Genomic DNA, 19,261 nt, shown 5'->3' on the forward strand with positions numbered 1-19,261 from the left:
CCAGGGAAGTGGTTGAGTCACCATCCCTGGAGGTATTTAAAAGACGTGTTGATGAGGTGCTTAGGGACGTGGTTTAGTGGGCATGGTGGTGTTGGGTTGACGGTTGGACTCGATGATCTTGGAGGTCTCTTCCAACCTCAATGAATCTATGATTCTATGATGGGACAACAATCTACAGAATGAAAACATTCTGAATATGAAGACTTGGAAACTCAAATGGAACTCTCCAGTGAAACTTGTGTAAAATTTAAAGGAAATCTATCATCTTATGTATCCAAAAGTGCTAGTATTGACTGAGTGAAAAAATCATCCTGTGACATCAATCTGTTAAATTAATAGTAGCTTGCATCTGATGATTCGTTTACCAGATAGTCCTTAGAACAAGAAATTCCTGTGCTCAATTTTGATGGTGGATACTATAACAAAAAGACAGATGTGAGATAAGAATATAAAAGTGACTATGTGATATAATCCATAATGGAAATAATGGAAATTTGACTTCTTTTTCTTTTTTTTTTTTCCTATGAGATTATGACTCACAATAATGAATTATCTATCCTAAAGATTTAGGCTAACTTTTTTTATGAAATGATTGTATGTGAAGAAGCGATTTCAGTCTTCAAATCCTCTATTTGACCACGAATCAGAATGGCCCATTAAATAATTTTGGTAATGACTGCTGTCTTGCACATAGTATACTAGAACTTACTGTTTTACATATCCAAACCCATCCATAAAATATATTTTTTTTAAGACTGGAGTACAGGAAGGAAGCAAAACACATACAGTTTTGGTTTTTTGCATCATTTATTTCAAAGAAGCTATCAAACTCTTTCAGGCATTTCTTTAGTATTTTGTGCAAAACCTCATGCTTGGCTATGGTTTTGATAGCCTCCCAAAACTGCTTTTTGCTGACTTGCCTGTCTCTTTAGGGAAAGGAAACAAACAAAAAAACCCAAATAACCCACTTTGCATATTCTTTTGCTGAGAGATAAAGGCATGGCATGTGCTTAATCAAGAAGTTCAATTACCAATCATTATCTGCACCACAAATTGTTTATTTTCTCCTTTGTTAGTATTAGTATAGAGCCAAAGCATTTCTACATCACCAACTGAATGTTCCACCACGTGCCTCTTTTGCTTGCTGAGCTACTAAATGCAGCTATTGCTGCTTTGATATACAGTTAACAGTACCTAGAAAATTTCCATCAATGGTGTCAAACATGTCAGATCACAGAGTTCTCCCTCCCCTCCCTTCACGACACAAGAAACAGAAATCATCACAGCATAAACTCATTACTAGTCCTTGAGGTACCTTACTGAGAACACACAGGCTGAGTAGTCTCCTACGCCACCTATACTGTTAAAAAAGACAAATCACAACAAATCACAAGTGAATACTCAAAATACACTTCATAATGATTCTTTTATCATCTTCCATCCTTGTTAACATGACACCTGGATAAACGTTTAATTAAAAATATAATTCACAAAATAATTAATTAATAATAAATAATTAATTAAGAATATAACTTACAAAATCTTACTGAACTAGTATTTATTCTTCTACACGGAGGCTTTATATGGTGCACTACGAGTTTTAGAAAGGGATATGGACACAGTATGGGGAGCTAAATGACAAAGATAACCTGAAAATTTAAGTAAGGTGAAGCTCATGCAAATCCTGACATTTCAGGTATATTAATTAAAAAAAAAACAAAAAACAAACAAAAAACCAAAACAAACCCCCAAAAACAACCCACAAATTCTGAAGTACAGACATCTTGAGGTCAAACCTCTTATGACTACCTGCCAAAAAACATGAACTGGTCACAGCTGGCCAGTTATGCCCTAAGACCTAAAGAATAGAGGTTTTAATTGTTCAGAAACTGCTCGGTGACCGATATATACCACAACACAGTCTCATACCAAAAACAGCCCAACATGTTACACAGCTATTTTTTACCATAATTCTAAGCAGAATTTTGGTCTATTTCTCTCTGCATTATTAATATATTCTCTCAGGATATAGCTAATCTGTGATTTCTAGTATTAGGATGAATTAATCTATTTCTATATTCATTTTAAAATATACTAGATGATTTTACAAAACCGCTTGATTTTAGCATAAATACAACTTGCTTTCACACGCTAGGGAAGAAGTAACACTATTTGAAACCTTTAAATATCAAACTGAAGTTAAATGATTTATTTGCTTGATTATGCTAACAAGAGTGTTGTTCAATCACTAATTACAATCTTGTTGCTGAAACTGGGTTATAATACACATTAAAATTGTTGTATTTATCCATTTTGTTGGGTAATTAGCATTAAGCGCAACAACATGTTGGGAAACAGCAATTTCAATGCCAAAAATTGCTACACTAGCATTGTGGACAGTCCTTTGGAGATTTCCAGCAGTACTCTGAATGCAAATTTTGATGGGCCATTAGTTTTCATTAATGGTTGTTTGAGTATTTATGGAGGACAACTATGTACTGTACTTAGAACTGGGCAAATTGCCTAGATGTATTTCATATATTAATGCTAATGTAATGAATGGTGTTACGGCTATTAGAAGACTGATGACTTGGAAAATTAAGGTGTATGTATTTGAAGTTTCCTGATCTAAGCAGCCCCTTTCACTTTGCAATTACACCCAGCAAAGTCACAGCTCCCACCATTTGAGCTAGTAGAAATGCATTCTGGTGTTATTTTTGAAGCTTTATTCAGGATAAAACAAAAATCAAACAACCAACATATCATTTAACCACATGATGAAAATAAAGGGCAGCATGAATATATTTTGGTAATATGAACCCACATTTTCTGTCTAAAATGAAATACTGTAATTGTTACTGTCTACGTTGATTGTTTGATAATACATGTTGATGGCTGTGTTATATACATTTTGTGTTCAAAAGACATTGTTCTAATATCTGCACTCCCATTGAAAAGCTATTATATGTGCCTGATTTTGTTGTATTGCTGATTGAATTTTTTTACATGAATTTGAACAAAAATAGCACTTATACATAGAATCATTCAGTACATGGCTACTCTATTTTATACTAGTAAACAAAGACTAGAAAAAGGCTACTACTTAGCATCATGGAATATTTCCTTTGAGGTTTCTAGCACAAGTATTTTAAAAAAATCACCAATGCATAACAAATTATATCCTCATTATACAATCCACATCATACTCCTATTTTGTAGTGAAATGAACTGAATTTTGTGATTTTGTGTAAACTGTATTTCTGGGAGGACCTGATACAAAATCCAATCAAATACCTCCACCAAAACTGCTGACAGAAGCCTTCAATATCTTTTTCTTCTCAGTGACAAACTTACAGTAACTAATCAATACTTTTCTAGCAATGCTCAGTTTATGATTCAGAGCCATGTATCATTCAAGAAAGAATACACCAGTTTGGAAATACATCAGATATTGCTGCAAGTTCCTTTGTAATCCAAATCTTGTAATATAATGACTCTGCTCACCAATTCAGAAATACATATAGTTCTCACCACAAAGATAAATTTCCAACAGCTTCAGTTACAGTCAGGGAACCATTTTCATTAAGTAACTTGGAAGGCAGCAAATGAGACTTCATGCAGAATGCCAAATACATCTATATAATTTGATTACACTCAGACACTGGCTACCAGGAAAACTGCTAAAATCAGATACTGAAAATGATACATTAAACTCAAACCTTAACACAAGTATAGGAAGCATTGTCCTGATGTTGAAAAGAGTATCGCTGTACCGTATAAGAAAATCAGAGATTCTCTCACATGGAACATCCTGAGCTTCCAAAACAGTGGATATATTTGTTATCAACTTGTAAATGGTGTCAGCAGTAGGTGTTGAAAATTATGTGGGGGATAGCGTGCTGTGAATTACATAAGCTTCTAAAAGACCAGAAGAAACTTCAGAGGGTTTTGAACAAAATTAAATGAGCAGTTAACATAGTAGCTGAAGAAAATTACCATTGACCAAATGCAAGTCAGTAAAGAGTGGGAGGTACTAAACAAAGCATTCACACACATTTTTGAATGGTAAATTAACTAAAAATGACTGATGTTGCATGCACTGACATTTCACACAGTGAATGTGTATTTGAAGAAAAAGTGGGAAGAGTAGAAAAGCAAACGTGACTTCATCATGGATTTGTAGCAACGTCTTTGTAATACAGAATGGCAAGAGCAAAAAAAAAAATTTGTAGACATAGAAAAAATAGTAATTTTGTATATATTCAAATACTTTACTTTCAAACGGAATATAATTTTCATCCCATCTATATCATGCTCAAAGAGATGTAGCAAAAGCAGACACCAAAAGACTAGGAATTTTGGAGCTCAGCATATGGAAAAAGAAAGATGACTGACACTACTGAGTAGAAAACCAATAAATGAAAGAACGAAAATACAGAAAGATTTGAATTATGTAACTTGTGTCCATTTCCCTCAAGGATAAACCTGAGAGTCACTTTGGCACAAACTTGTTTGCTAACATTAGTTTTTTCATGCCTTATCATTACCTTCTACATGCTCCCACTGAAGGATATAATAATAGTAGGAAAATGTTAAACAGAGCCTGGAAAGGACTAAACATCTGAAACACTAGTGGTAATTTCCAAACAGTTTACGACGACTAAACTGAAATACTAAAATAGAGGGATTGAAAGCAATGAAGTACAAACAATGAGGAGACTGAGGAGTAGTACTAAAGGGGAGTGGCAGTCGTCATTGCCTGGTGAAGCTCTGAACTACTCCATAAGCTATATTAAAAAGAAAACCAAAACTTTACTGACTTAGCTAGCATTATTTATTGAGTTCATACCACAGTACATAACCATGGAGTGCCTAACTGCTTCTTATTTCTCTTCCCATTTTGCAATTAACAGAATCAAAGATCAAGATAACACAGATATCAGAACAGCACAGAGATTACCAAAGCAAGAAAGAAGTCAGTCTTGGGCCAAGCCTCTGTCAGTCATTAGTTTTTTATCGTTCTGAAAAATCTTCTGAAAAGTAAACTGTAAGATACAGCAAAAACCCCTGGAAACTGTCAGGAGATCTGTCAGTTTTCTGTGCAAAAGGCTGTCCAGACAAAGAATGGAAGACACTAACTCTACAGGCACACTAATGGATTATTCTCAGGTGTCTCTGGGAGCTCCTGCTGTCTGACAAGGAGATTCTGATGGCTGGGAAAGATGCTAGCAAGGAGATGCTTGACAAACAGCTAAAAAAATTTTCAGAGCCAAGAAAGAGTGAGGTGCTGGAAGAGATCACCAGTGTAGTAAATTTATTAGAAATCCAGCAATTTTTCTGACAATCCTTTCTCCCCCAGTGCACCTACCCTTGGCAGGGGGGAGGGGAGCATGGGAACCAGGGCTATCTCAGATCACGTTACCCTATCCCCTCAATCCTCTGAGGTTCCCTCCACCATTTCCTTGTTTTAGCTCTTCAGACCAATAAAAGTTCTGATGATCAACAACAACTGACCAATGTATGACCTGGTGAGACCACTGTACATAGGGAGTCTCAAAATACCCAACTCTATCTCCTCTTTCTGCCCCAGTGAAAACAACCCAACAATACAACATGATCATATACTTAAAATAAAGAAAGAAAAAGTATAAGCTGTCCAAAATACTGTTTTTACCTGGGGAGACACTAAATGCAAAAGACAGCAAAATGCAAAAGACAGCAAAAGCCTACAGGACTCTATAGCACTGAGTGGAACCTAAATGCCACAAAACAGTTAAGATTTTGGGCACAGATGTCATATTTGTTTTCTTTTCAGTCACTGATGAATTCAAATGGTAAAAAAAGTTAGCTTAGTATATACACAGTGAAGAAACAATCCAGCTCATGTTGGGTTTTATGTGTTTACCGTGTTTTTAGATAAAAGCAGTCAAGAAAATTTACGAAATGGACCAAAAATGATGCAATCAACATTGTAATTACTGTGATTCACTTGCTAAAACTTCCTATTAAACTTGTAGGCAAACAGACCAACAGGGGTACTAAATTTTCACACACTATCATGTTAAATCTTACATTAGAACAAATTATTCATTCTTATTTATTTACATATCATTTAGTTATGATAATTTATCAATTACAGATCTCTTATCTTGCTTTGTATTGCATTGGATTTTCTGTTCTGATCCATTTTACATGCACGAAAGCCTGACTATAAGAAGCTGATATAAAGCCACGAGCACTTCAGGAAAATAGATGGCATTTATGTTGCTACAGTATGTTCCACAATATAAAAACATCCAAGAGAAATGAATACAGAAACTTTTCATGTTTTTCAATCAGTATATACAGTACTGTTTATAAAACTGTATTTGTTTGCTCTTTTCTCCAACAGATTTATATACGGAATCATACTGCAATGTCATATTGCACTTTATCACAACTATGGCTCCAAAACAAAGACAAAACCCAAAAGCAAAACAAAGAGAAAAACCCAAACACATTGTAAGTTTTGTTTACCAATTTTGAGTAAGAAGAATTGTCATCATCCATAAAAACAAAGCTTCCCAAACTAGGAATATTAGAGAGAGATATATATGTATGTTTAAAAACTACGCAGCAGAAATTCTTGCATCTCCACACCTGCAAAAATTCAACTACTTTCATGCAAACAGGCATGAAACACTCTTCTTTAAATGATAGCGATAAGCTTGTTATTCTGTATCCCAGATGGATCATCACTGTTGTAGCTTCTGTGAATTACAGATGAAAACTTCGTACCACAGACATCTCAGTGACAGTATGAACAAATACCCTTTACGACAGCTCGTATTAAAAACTTCCAATAGCTCCCTGAAGTAAAGGTCATCTATTCATTCTATTTCTAGTCACAATCAAATCAACGAAAGACAATTTGTCTCTATTAACATTCATGACTCCTTCTGACACAAAACTTGCTTTTGTTTATGAATGCATATATAAAAGCATTCCCTCTCCAACAGATTTTGACAGCATTTAAGTTCAATACTAGCCAAATATGTGTATAATAAAACTATTTTAGCAGTTAATACTTTAAAACATGGCTTAATTTACACCATGTGCATAAAGTCTTTGGAGTTCATTTAGCATGATTTTCACAAGCACACCAACTATATGTACATTACGTAATTAATCAATCAAATAAAATACTTGATGAGTCAGCTATCCCAACAAAAGTCTACTTATCAACTGAACTTTTTTTTGGAACATCCAAGATAAGTATAAATAATTTTTAATTGAACCAGAACAGAGGTCAGCAAAGCATTTGGTGGAAATGTGGAAAGCTCTAATGTTATCTCTAGAATAATATAAAACACTAGTTCTGAGTCAGGCTGGAATTTCTTAAACACTGTATCCTAGCTCCAGCAAGGGCCAAGAGCTGAAGATGCATATGAGAAACAGTCAATTCCAAGCAATCTGCAACTTAAAGACTTCTTGAATTTTTTAGGAATTTATGTTACCATTCTTTTGATTTTTTTGGTAATTTAGATGTTTTTAAACATTTTAAATATTTCTAATGTGCAAAGTATGACAAACAGAACAACTTTTTTTTCCAACAAATTTAAAACACAGAATATTAGCAGACATCTGAAAATCCAATTCATCAATTTATCCAAATCATCAATTCATAACCCAAAGAAGTCTTCACAAAGTGCAAACCAGTCCAACAAACTAGGGATATCCTGAACTAAGATAGCAGAAAGAAGTGAGCAGCAGAAGAAACAAGTCATAGATAATTCTCTGTAATAAGGAGCAGAACACACCTCCTTCCAACATGCTTTACAAGTAACTATAGTAAATATAAGCCATCAGTCTGTTACCTTCATCCTGTGTGTATACATGCAAGACTATATTTAGAAATATATACTTGTAATACAGATTGTAAACTGTCTGTTCAATGAAATATAAAAACTTTTTTCACAAACAAAACAGTCTCCCTAGTGAATGTACTGTACGTATTACTTACATTAAAACAACAGTAGCTTCTCCAAGCTTTTGATATCTCATTATTAATTAGCTTCCAATCATTTAAAGATTAAGTTATTACCATTGGACTTACCCATAATGGTTAAAGCTGTGGCTTTTGTTAAGTCTTCTTTCATTGACTCTATTATTTCAAGATTACCACCATCCAAGTTGCATCTATTTATGGTTCCGTTTCCTGAACTGATCCAGTAAAGTTTGTTCTCCCCATAATCTATCGATAAACCTGTAATTGATGTGTACAACCTTAACTGTGGCTTGAATAGATAATATACATTTAGTGTTAAGCTGTTTTCATAATAAAATTGTCTTTAAGAAATATATATACATACACACACGCAATTATGTTATCTACCCACTCACCCACTCAAACTTAAAAAAAAAAAAAATTGAGAAAATCAACAAACTTGGCCATTTATAGTGAAAAAACCCATGCTTTTTAAAAGATTTCTGCCTTTTATTTCTCCCAACACCTACAGAAATCAGTGACTGATCGATGAAAGAGCATTATCTGGCAATGAACAATTACTTGAATGAACTGAGGTCCTAAGCATTAACTACTAGTAAATGTGAACCAGAAGCCATCATTTATATTCTAAAATTATGAATACGTAAAGGTTTAGAAAACAAGCTACTTTTTGTGATTCAGAACTTTAAAAAGTCTGTTCTCTCCCTACATGCTCAGCCCTCTGCTTAGCATGCTGAAATACCAAAACCTAATACTAGTTCTCAATAAATTTATAGTATTAATTTTAATCTTGCTTCACAGTGAACTGACCTCATGATCAGTTCTTTGGAGTTAGAAGCAAGAGAACTGTGCAAAATAACCTACTAAACAAACAGAGCATACAATTTTCTGTAAGAACAAAGAACTAAGAGATAAGGTATTTCAGACTTCTATAACCCTTCAAAAATGTTCAAGTAATTGTAGTAGGAGATTTTCCACAGTGAAATACGCTTGGCATGGTGACAATACATGCCATAATAATTTGCTTTGGTAGTAGACTTTTCCCAGAACTCGTGTTAGGTATCCAGCAGCAAGTTGCCAAAAAATACTGTATTTCACTCCATAGGTCAACCTCTAGATATTGTGCAGTACTCTTCTTCCATCCTGTGAACTGCTTCTCTGTGGAAAGCCAGATCTATTTTCAAAATCCTGACAGGAGAAAGCAGTGCCATGCGCTGCAGTACTTACAGCTGGCATCATGTCACTACTTCTTTACGCACATTTGACATAGTGGGCCAAAAGGTGTTCGCTTTCTAAGTTTTTCAAAAACAGCTTTCCAGTTCCTTTACAGTTACTGATATTTTTTCCCCCCTCTCTGCAAGTGTATCACCCAGAAGAAAAACTACCAGGCTCGAGAGCGGATAAGGATACTGAATAGGTGCTTCAGGAGAGATTGATCTTGCAGTATCCCTCTGCACATACGCGTTTCCATGCTTGTACAACAAGCACTGCTCAAAGCTAAAAGACAGTGCCACAGACCTTGGAGGAAAGAAGTACTTGTAGTACTTAGGTCTATCACGGGAAACTTTCCTGGGAATATGGATGAACCTTGCTATGGGTTACAGAGGTAATACACAAGTATAAAGGTTTCCTTACTCTGAGATGGATAGCATTTGCTATTCCCTATAACTCCTGACTGCTACCAGTCAGCTGCTTACAGATTTCACCGAGACAGATCTATTTATGGCGTTGCTGTGAAAGCAATCTACACAGCAATTACAATGTTATCTTGTCAGGTTTTCTACTTCTTCAGATATTAAACTAGTGTTTCTACACATGGGTATTCCAATTACACAGCAGCAACTGACAGAAATAACATTCCCATCTCCTTCTACCCAAGTCTACCACATTTTTCTTCCCAAAGTATTTTCCTGTTGTGTTATTCCACCTATTACCAACCTTTGTGTAAACATTATCATTTCTAACATAGGCAGAGCATGTTTATTTAGATTTTTTCAGGAATTGTCCTGTTTTTACTAATGAAAATGGCTGACTTACTAGCCATAAGCATCACAGACATTTGTGATGCATTCTAGTGTGGGTGACTGGCTTACAGCTTACGTCCCAGCTGCCAAAGTCAACCTGAACATGTGGATTGTAGAAAAGAAATATTTACTGACTGCGTAAGCAGCTACCAGATGGCAACACTGTGTGCTCACTGGAACACTGAATGGAAAGCACTGGTCCTTCACTGGCTACCAAGAAATACCTGTCTCATATTAATACTGCATGTTTTGGTCTTCAGACAACTGAAAGGAAAAGACGACAGGCCCTTCCATTGAAGACAAAGCATCAGACTCTGAGAGTATTTCAAAGAGCCCAGAGTCATCAGCTAGATGAGAACTGCTAGTATTCATCAGGGTGAGCTCATAGATCTATTTTGAGTAAAGGGTGTAAATGAAAATACACTGAAAGAACTGTGACCTGCTCTAACATGTACACATAGACCTTATTGGTACAACTTATAAACCAAAGCCATCTCCAATTCCTCCTTCCCACAGGACATGAAGATGCAAGTGAACAGACTGCAGGCCAGGCCTTGGTAGGTTGAAAGTTTTCCAAAATTAAAACATAAAGTCAGAGAAATAATTACACAGGTGGTATCCTCCTCCCAAATAAGAAAGATAAAAATAATCTAATATTATGAAAGGTATCTTCCAAATTTTATGTATTAGTTAAAATATAGGCCTATTATTAAAAAACAGTGAAATAAAAGATTAAAAATTGTCTCCAGAGAGGTATAGTGTCATTTCTTTTTTTCGCAGTGATCTTAAAGCAACCTCTTCTAATCCTAGCTTCCTGAATTGCAGTTGGATGGAATCTAGGAAAGACTTGATATACCCTGGGAGTGTGCTGCTTGCTGCTACATCGCATGTCAGAACAAAATCCTGCATTCAGAATTTCAGTCAATATAGACTAGATGTCACGTGAAAATAAAAATGAAAATGTGTTTTCTTGACAACTTTTTTCCACATACTTTCTGCTTAGGACATTTTCAATGAGCTGAGTTCTTGAAGGATGGACCACTGGTATTGAAATGGGTGAGCGTTTCAGGAGACCAAATGTTCTTCAGGTGACGCTATTACTTTTGTCTTTTGTGAAATTAAGTAGTAATGTTTTCTTTACCTTCTTCTACAGTTTGTCAGTTTTTTCAATGTCTTTTGGTATTCAGAACTTAACATAGGTCAGTGTTCTCACTTTGGGGAGGGAGGGAGTCTGGTTTTGGTTTTTCACTTCCCACCCATCCCCCCCACCCCAAATCAACAACTCAGGTTTCAAAAATTTGTTAACCAATGATTTAAATATAGATGGCAGATCACAGAATCATTTTGATTGGAAGGGACCTTCCAATGAAGGAGATGAAGGAGAAAGAGCGTAGCTAATCAAGATATGTGAACCACTGCTCTACTCAGAAACTAGAACATATTCTAGAAAGGGAAAGAACTACACTAAAATATTCAGATGATCCATCACATCTTTCAAGTTATTTTTTGCCCAACGCATGCATTAAAAATTATTTCTCCAACAAAAAAATTGAGTAGACACAACTGCTGTTTCTAGTTTTTTTAAAAACAGTTTTTCAGCCAAAACTGCTGAAGGGTTTCAAATACCCGATAAAAGTGCACATTGATAAAATGAACATTCAGTTGTTTGGGTAAGATTATGATGGAATTCTATTTCAGGTATATTCCACGTACATATTAAAAGACTCTTTCGACCAAAGTAAGGCTATTCAAAATGCTAAAATAAAACATATTACAAGTAATCCTGTGCTTGTTTATAATATGATAAATCACGTCCCCAATGTTTTCAAACTGTTATGTCTAATAATCCTATTCTATAGTTCATCTATGTTCTTCCACCACACCAGAAGAGGTTTCAAAAAGGTACTGCGTCCATCAAAAATATTGAACGATCTTCTGTCTGATAATTTAAAACTGCCTTAGTTATTTCAGTTTCTTGTGTTTCCTTTTCTAGTGATACCTGCCATTTTGCACTTGCCCTAGATTTCTGAGAAAAATATTATTCTAATTAACACCATGTATTTGTCTATGATGAATCTGGATCAGTGCTCCAGAGGATTTTAAAATATTGGTCTCAGAGAATTCTATTGTGTTTAAAAAAAAAAAATAAAAATACCATGACTTAGGCTGTCCCTAATTTCACACACATTTTCCAATTTCCTTACTCAAATTTCCAGAAATATACTACTATTTAAAAAGTATAGCACAAAGGTTATTCCAGCAATTCATATACAGAGGTTCCAAAAACTATCTTAAAGCCATATAGATCTTAGAGATCTTAGCTTCCACTACCAGAAAATCATTTGATATTTTTATTTGGTACATCACTGAAGTTCAAGGAAATGACTCTTGATAGCGTTTTTCGTATACTTATTGTGTAAATGATGTATGTTCCTCTAACTTTATTTTTACCAGTGGAAATGCTCTCTAAAAAGCAGTGGAAGCTTAAGGACGCAATGTGATCCAAGAACATTAATAATGGGATTCACTCATACTACCTACATCAATTAACTGTTGGACACTGCTATTACAGCTTAGATGAATTACAGGAACAATATTTGGAACTTTTTGTCCACATTTCCCCCTTAATGACTTAAGAAAGGTTTTTTAACTGTTTATGGCTGATTACATTTCAGGTGAAAAAACAGTGCTTAAAATTAGGAAATCCTTAGGTCTATTTCTTTGCTAAATACACACATACTTAAGAAAACTTTCTTTTTAAACAAACAAAGTAAATTTAAGATAAAATTTCAAGAGCCAGTCTCAAGAATTTTTTTGGTTCACGTCTGCAACAATTTTGTTTGCAGACTATGCTATATATTCAAAAGAAAGAACAAATTAGCAAGGGATATTCAAGTAGAGAGTCAGCCAAGAAAATGAAACGAGCTAAAACAGCAAATAGGGCTGTACCATAATCATGAGCAAACCAGAAACTCCAAGTTTGTTTAGAAGAAAGGATTGAACTCTATTTTTTAAACTCCCCCCCCCCCCAAAAAAAAAAAAAAAAACCCAAACCCAAACAACACCCCTGCCTGCAACCTATAATTATGGAGTCCTTTGAATATAGCTGAGAGTGATCCAGTAAGTTTTTAAAGGTTATATATCCAAGCTATTTCAAGACTTACTAAGAATACAATACTCTATCATTTAATAATAGCCATTTCCTTAAAAAACAATCCAATGGATGCATGGTTTATATTTTTAGAGTTTTATAACAAACAACTGCTTAACTGAAAATAAGTTCAAGATGCCAATGATCAAATAATCTGCCTCACAAAGTATAAAAGCCAAATTAAGCACTAATTCTGAATCCCTATTAATGCAATTTAATGGAACTCCAGTGACTAGTTCCTTTTTCAACCTATCTATATGTGTCAGCATTCGGGCCTTTTAGAACCACAGAATGGACTAGCAAGTCATATCTAGTATGTACTAGTTAGGATAAAAATAAGAGACAAAATCTGTCGTCCTAAGATTACCAGTTTCCAAAATCTCCCTACTACATACTCTTGGTGTTAATACAAAATATTTTAATTGAAGTCATCATCTTTTGATAGAACTCAAATTGAAAAAAATCCATCAGCATACTTCAGGTCACAGGTTGGAAAACTTTCCCTCATTCTTTAAATTCTGAAATTGTGTCTAAAATTAAGAAAACTAAAACCCCTATAAATTATCACGACAGCCAACTCTAGTAAGCCATATATTTGTCATCTTCAATAATCCACCTGTGAACTTACTTATTAGATCATTCACTTTGCTCCCCAAAAACTCAAAATTAGCACTGCATGAACTAGAGTTTAACTTGTGGAGAAAGTTTCTCAGTTAGAAATGAAATATTAAAATAAGATTTTAAGACTGGTACTCTGGCTCTTCAGCAGTGTTTTCTTGTTCTTAGCATGGGAATTTCTTATGCTAATGGTAAGAATAATTTAAACCATTAAAACAGACATTTTGCTTATATTTGAATTTAGAGTTTGGTACTGGAAATGTAATACTTGTGTCATCTATAGCGTATCTGATCATTTTCCCTCAGATATGCAACAGAATCTGTTTTCGCATTCGTCCTGACAATAAAGCTGAGCCAAGATGTCTACCAATAAAAACGTCTTTCAGCAACAGACAGGTGCAAGCTTTATTTTCCCTTTACATACATACATATATCTACACTCTTTACATACTACATATTCTACACTTTACATAACTTAATGATTTAGCACACTTTCAGACTGCCAAGAAGAAGGGAAAAACAACTAAATCTCTATGGTCTCTCTATTATCCAATAGGTCTCATTATTATGCAATAAGAACCTTCAATCTGGAATATAACATTTTTCAAGTAATTCTTACCAGATCTCAAAGGTGTTAAAAATTAATCCAGTAGTACAGAAAGAAAACAAATTGTCTCACTTGCAGTTCTGTGGTCAAGTAAAAAACTTATGTCACAATCCTCATTCCTACAAGGCTTACAGGAATGTTTAACTGCATGAATACTCCACCTGATACCAGTGAGACTGTACATGTCCATGAAGAAAAACTTCACAAAACCCACATGGATTTGCACATGCAGCCTTTGACAGTACTGATATACTTACAGGAAAAAAAAAAAAAAAAAAAAAGGAGTACTTACCGTTCTACCATGTATTTGGTTCAGTGGCTTTACTGCTACTCAGAACAAACTCAATGACAGAAACCATAAGGACTGCAATTTAGGACCTTGTGACCTATGATCACAGGATATTCAGTGCAAAATGTTGCACACAGCCTTACTTCTTAATATTGTCGTAATATTATTAAATGTGTTTATGCTTCACCTTAAAATTAGTGGGTTTACCACACTTTTTTCTCCAGATAAATAGAAAACTGTCTCTTCAGGTGGACAGATAGCAAATAAAACCAACAATTAAAACAGTTACCGAATAATTTCTACAAAATTCTTTGAAGTTAGGGTCTAAAATGCATGTCATGTTGCTCTAATGTCAAAGTTATTGAATTATTTAACTAATTCATTTTTGCTTCTGCTTGCTTAATGCATTCAGTTACAAAAACCCATAAATGCTTTAAAATGTAATCACTTTATCCATGGGCCATTAACAAGGCAACAGCAATTGACGTAACCACTTCAACTCTCTAAAAACTGAAATTACAAAAAGAAGGAGACTTGAACCAAAAATAAATAAATAATACAGAGAGGTTTTTTTTTCCAGAAAGTGCCATAATTTATGAGCAACTATATTAATTTTAAAATACTACAACTGAGGTTAAGTCATTATATGAAATGTATGCTTCAACTCTTGCTCTCTTCTGTATGTGAAAAGTTAAGAGCCAAATTATCATTTGATCATGCAGTTGGGATACGGGTGAGGAAGGGTCTACATTTCCAGTCAAAGTATCCTCTCACATATATCCATAACTTATAAAAATTCTGTTCTCTACTTTTTTTTACCCATGATCTAATGATTGAGAGATACAGATGGGTTCTCCTTCACCTTCAGACTATACAACTACTGTAATCCTAGAAGTTAATAATATTATACTTAACCCACTACAGTAGATTTCAATTAGAATAGGCCAAAAATAGCTTAAATTGTGGAACACAAAAGTATATCCGTGTTTTTCATGTCTTTATGCCTGTTCTTATCACTGTTATATAGTATATGAAAAACATGGTATACTTAAATAGCATTTCAAGATAATGTCCATAATAAAGCACTATCAAATAAAAAAGAAACAGGAAAAAAGGTATTTACCAACAGGATCTTTTTGATTCTGAAAGAGTATTTTGCTGTTGCTGCCATCCATGTTTGCCATGTTAATTGTGTTACCATCCGTCCAGTAGAGCTTACTGAAGAAAATGAACATATTTATAATGTTGCTTTGTGCATACAGTATTTTTAATGCATCAGTAGTGAAAGCATTCGTAAGTTTAGAAGCAGGCAAAATATACAACTAATGATTACATGATTTAATCAACAGTACGCTTTGCTAGGGAAGCAGTACTCCGTTAAGAAATTCTCAGCAAAATCTTTCAAACATGTGCATTTACTTTAAGTTTGAAAGAAAACAGAATGAGCAAACTCAAAATCTGAACAAAGAAGAAATCTGATGAGCTTTACCGTAGTTCATTTATTAAAACTACAGATATCTTACCCTTTTACTGGGTGAACTGCAAGACACTGGGGTTTATCAATTCCATGGATGATAGAGGTTTTCAAGGAACCGTCTAAGTGTGCCACATTAATTTGTGTTTCATCAAATTCTGAGCTAATCCAATACAAATTACGTGATATCCAATCCACTGCAAGACCTCTGATACTCTGAATATCTGCAAAAAGTGAAAGAAGTTGTTCTTTTGATTTTCTTTCTGGATTATTCTCAGTCTTGGAGAAAAAAAAAACCAAACAATTTCTTCTACAGTTTGTTAACAATATTGTGCAACTTTCTATTCAGATGTATTTATAAACTAGTTGCCAAGAATTAATAATCATTATTTTTCTTCTTGGGCCTGATACACTTGTAATAAGAACATGGAAATTGCAGTGAAGATTTGAGAAATCCTCCATAAATACTTCTTTAAAAATTAGCATAAAAGCTATTGTCCAAAAATAACAATCACTGCTGAATTTTTGCAGTGTATTTTTCTACTTAAGAAAGCATTTATTACTCAGTGCACTATTAAGAAGTGTGGTTTGTTGTGGGTTTTTTTGAGATGATGATGTAGAATGAGTTAGCCTCCACTAGGAAGTTCAACAATCATATTTAATAAACATAAACATTACCCATGACATAAGAGAAAGGTTCATATTTCTTTAGTTGTGACTTATACTTTACATATAGAACATTAAGTGGCTTTCTAAAACAAAACTATGCTGAAGTTTAGAAGCTTACTTCCTTCTTTAGCACCAGGAAGGCTCACTAGAGAATATCTGAATTAAAACCACTGGTCTATAGCATAGTTCTACAGCATGTAAGTAGGTAAGTAGCTACATCACTGAAGAAGTTTTTTGGTTTTATTTCTGAAGACTTTGAAGACTCCAACTTACCCCCCTGCTTTCCTGGAAATGGCTAAACATCTGTCAGCCAATGGGAAATAGTGAATGAATTCTTTATTTTACTTTGCTTGTGCATGCAGCTTTTGCTTTTCCTATTAAACTGTCTTTATCTCAACCCATGAGTTTTCTCACTTTTACCCTTCTGATTCTCTTCCCTATCCCACTGTAGGGAGTGAGCGAGCGGCTGGGTGGGGCTTAGCTGCCTTCTGGGGTTAACCCACACCACCAGTATTACCTGCGACAGCAAAACATGAGTGAGATGTGATTAATTTGGTAGCTTCACAAGTGTTGTTGTATGTGATAGTCTTCCTTATCAAGATTTTGATTAAAAAAAAAGTTAATGTATGTTAATAGCTGCCTTAAATGCTGCTCAAGATCTAGATACCAACATGCTGCTCTGCCTTGGCATAGCAATGGTTCATATTGGCCAGCATCTTTGTAGACGAGGAAACAGGCCAAGGGTGATTTAATATAGCTCGTAGTTTATACATTATCTCTTTGTCAACTTAATGTGGTTACTTCCACTGACAGAATTACTGTCGTTGACAAACTAACATGGATGCGGCTGTGCACTGACTTGCATATACATAAGGTCAAACGGCGATGGGGCATTAGGAAGTTTGCCAACTTTAGAGAATGCAACAAAGGACATCGAATACATAGCCCTGACCCATTTTAATCTGATTCCCTGCCTTTTGGGTTTTTTTTTTTGGTTGGAGGAACTAGAAAACAAGCATTTCATACTCTTAAAAAGATTAAAGTATGACTTTGACATCTTTGTGACAATGGCATAAGACTTCATCCAAAGAGAATACCACTAGTATGTGCTTACAAAGCTTCTTATGTTCTTATAAGAAGTATAAAAATATAACTGTAAGGAAATGAGATCATTTACACATATTAAGTAGTCTTTACAATGTTTTGATGTGCCAGAACATCATAATTTTGCAAATTTTATATATAATAAGTTACATCTGGCACAAAAAATACCAAAAAACCTCCACCACAGAAGCTACCATAATAAAAAGAATGTGAAAGAATGCTGATAAACACTCACACATAGTATGTTTCTTTAAGTTTCATTAAGTTTCTTGACAAGTTTTGCAATTTTTCACTATATATTTTACATAGTAAACAATGTTTTTGTTCTACTACCATTTAAAAAAAGCAACGACTCTTTCTCTTTTGGGCATCTCAATTCCTGTTGTAAAGAAGAGCTCTAAGAAGCACTCTAAACTTTGTTCTCGTTACTGGTACTGAAAAACATCTCCAATTGTTAATAAAGTCGTCTCTGAGATAGCAGGAGAAAAATGAAGATACCTACACAAAATAAACAAATTCATGAATCTACATAGTCAAGTAAGGATATTGCCATATTTATCCAATGATTTCCCAAAATATGCTAATACAGAACAAATTTCTTCTAAACTGACACCAGAGGCAGAGCTTTAATTTTCTGAAGCCCCCAAATAATCAACTAACAAAGTATTTTCATTTTTTTTAATTTGTTCTCAAAATAGGAAAAGGTCTGATCTTACAGAAGTGAGTTATTTCTTTTCTCCTCTTCCCCTTCAGACATACATTTAACAGTTGAGGAACCAGAGTTTGCAAAATTTGCCTCCAGATAGTCCCTGTCAGACATGTTTCCTATTTTCAAGCAGGTAGTTATATTACAAAATAGAAGAACACTATGTGCTGCCAGAAGAGGAACTGACAGTGGTTGCAAACAAACAGACAGGCACACACCCCACTAGCAAGGACAACAAACAGTATCACTTTAATACCGGAGCTACTGACATAGGGTTGAAGCAATTGGGTATAGACTTTACAATCCATTAAGTTTCCGTACTCAAAGTACAGAGCAAAAGTGTTGGAACCATGAAGGCGTTAGCTGCAGAACAAACCTGCCAGTCATGATTTTCCATTTGCAATATTTTAAGTTTCCTTTTAATGCTGTAAGTAACCTAGCTATACTGAAAAAGCTCAGTAAAAAGGAAAACCTGAATTGCAGTATTTTAAGTAACTGAAGCAGCAACAACAGAACAAACGTACACAGGATTCAAAGACACAGAATCAAAAGACTCCATTTCCTCATGGCATTCAAGTACTGCAAACAGCCTGATGGCAATCAGTTTGAACATGACACATGTTGCAAGAAGA

The 19,261-nt window shown here is 34.6% G+C and overlaps 1 protein-coding gene across 1 annotated transcript in view; it reads right to left on the bottom strand.

Moving 5' to 3' along the window:
* Positions 1-19,261, bottom strand: part of LRP1B (low density lipoprotein receptor-related protein 1B) — a 614,444-nt gene that overhangs the window by 213,954 nt on the left and 381,229 nt on the right. Inside the window, exons 30-32 of the mRNA XM_009319022.1 lie at positions 16,200-16,374; positions 15,800-15,894; positions 8,096-8,245 (exon numbers count right to left, since the gene is read on the bottom strand). Of these exons, the coding sequence (XP_009317297.1) occupies positions 8,096-8,245; positions 15,800-15,894; positions 16,200-16,374 (420 nt within the window). The remainder of the gene's footprint in view (positions 1-8,095; positions 8,246-15,799; positions 15,895-16,199; positions 16,375-19,261) is intronic.

This window comes from Pygoscelis adeliae, unplaced genomic scaffold, assembly GCF_000699105.1.
Source record: "Pygoscelis adeliae isolate BGI_AS28 unplaced genomic scaffold, ASM69910v1 Scaffold222, whole genome shotgun sequence".
Classification (NCBI taxonomy): Eukaryota; Metazoa; Chordata; class Aves; order Sphenisciformes; family Spheniscidae; genus Pygoscelis; species Pygoscelis adeliae.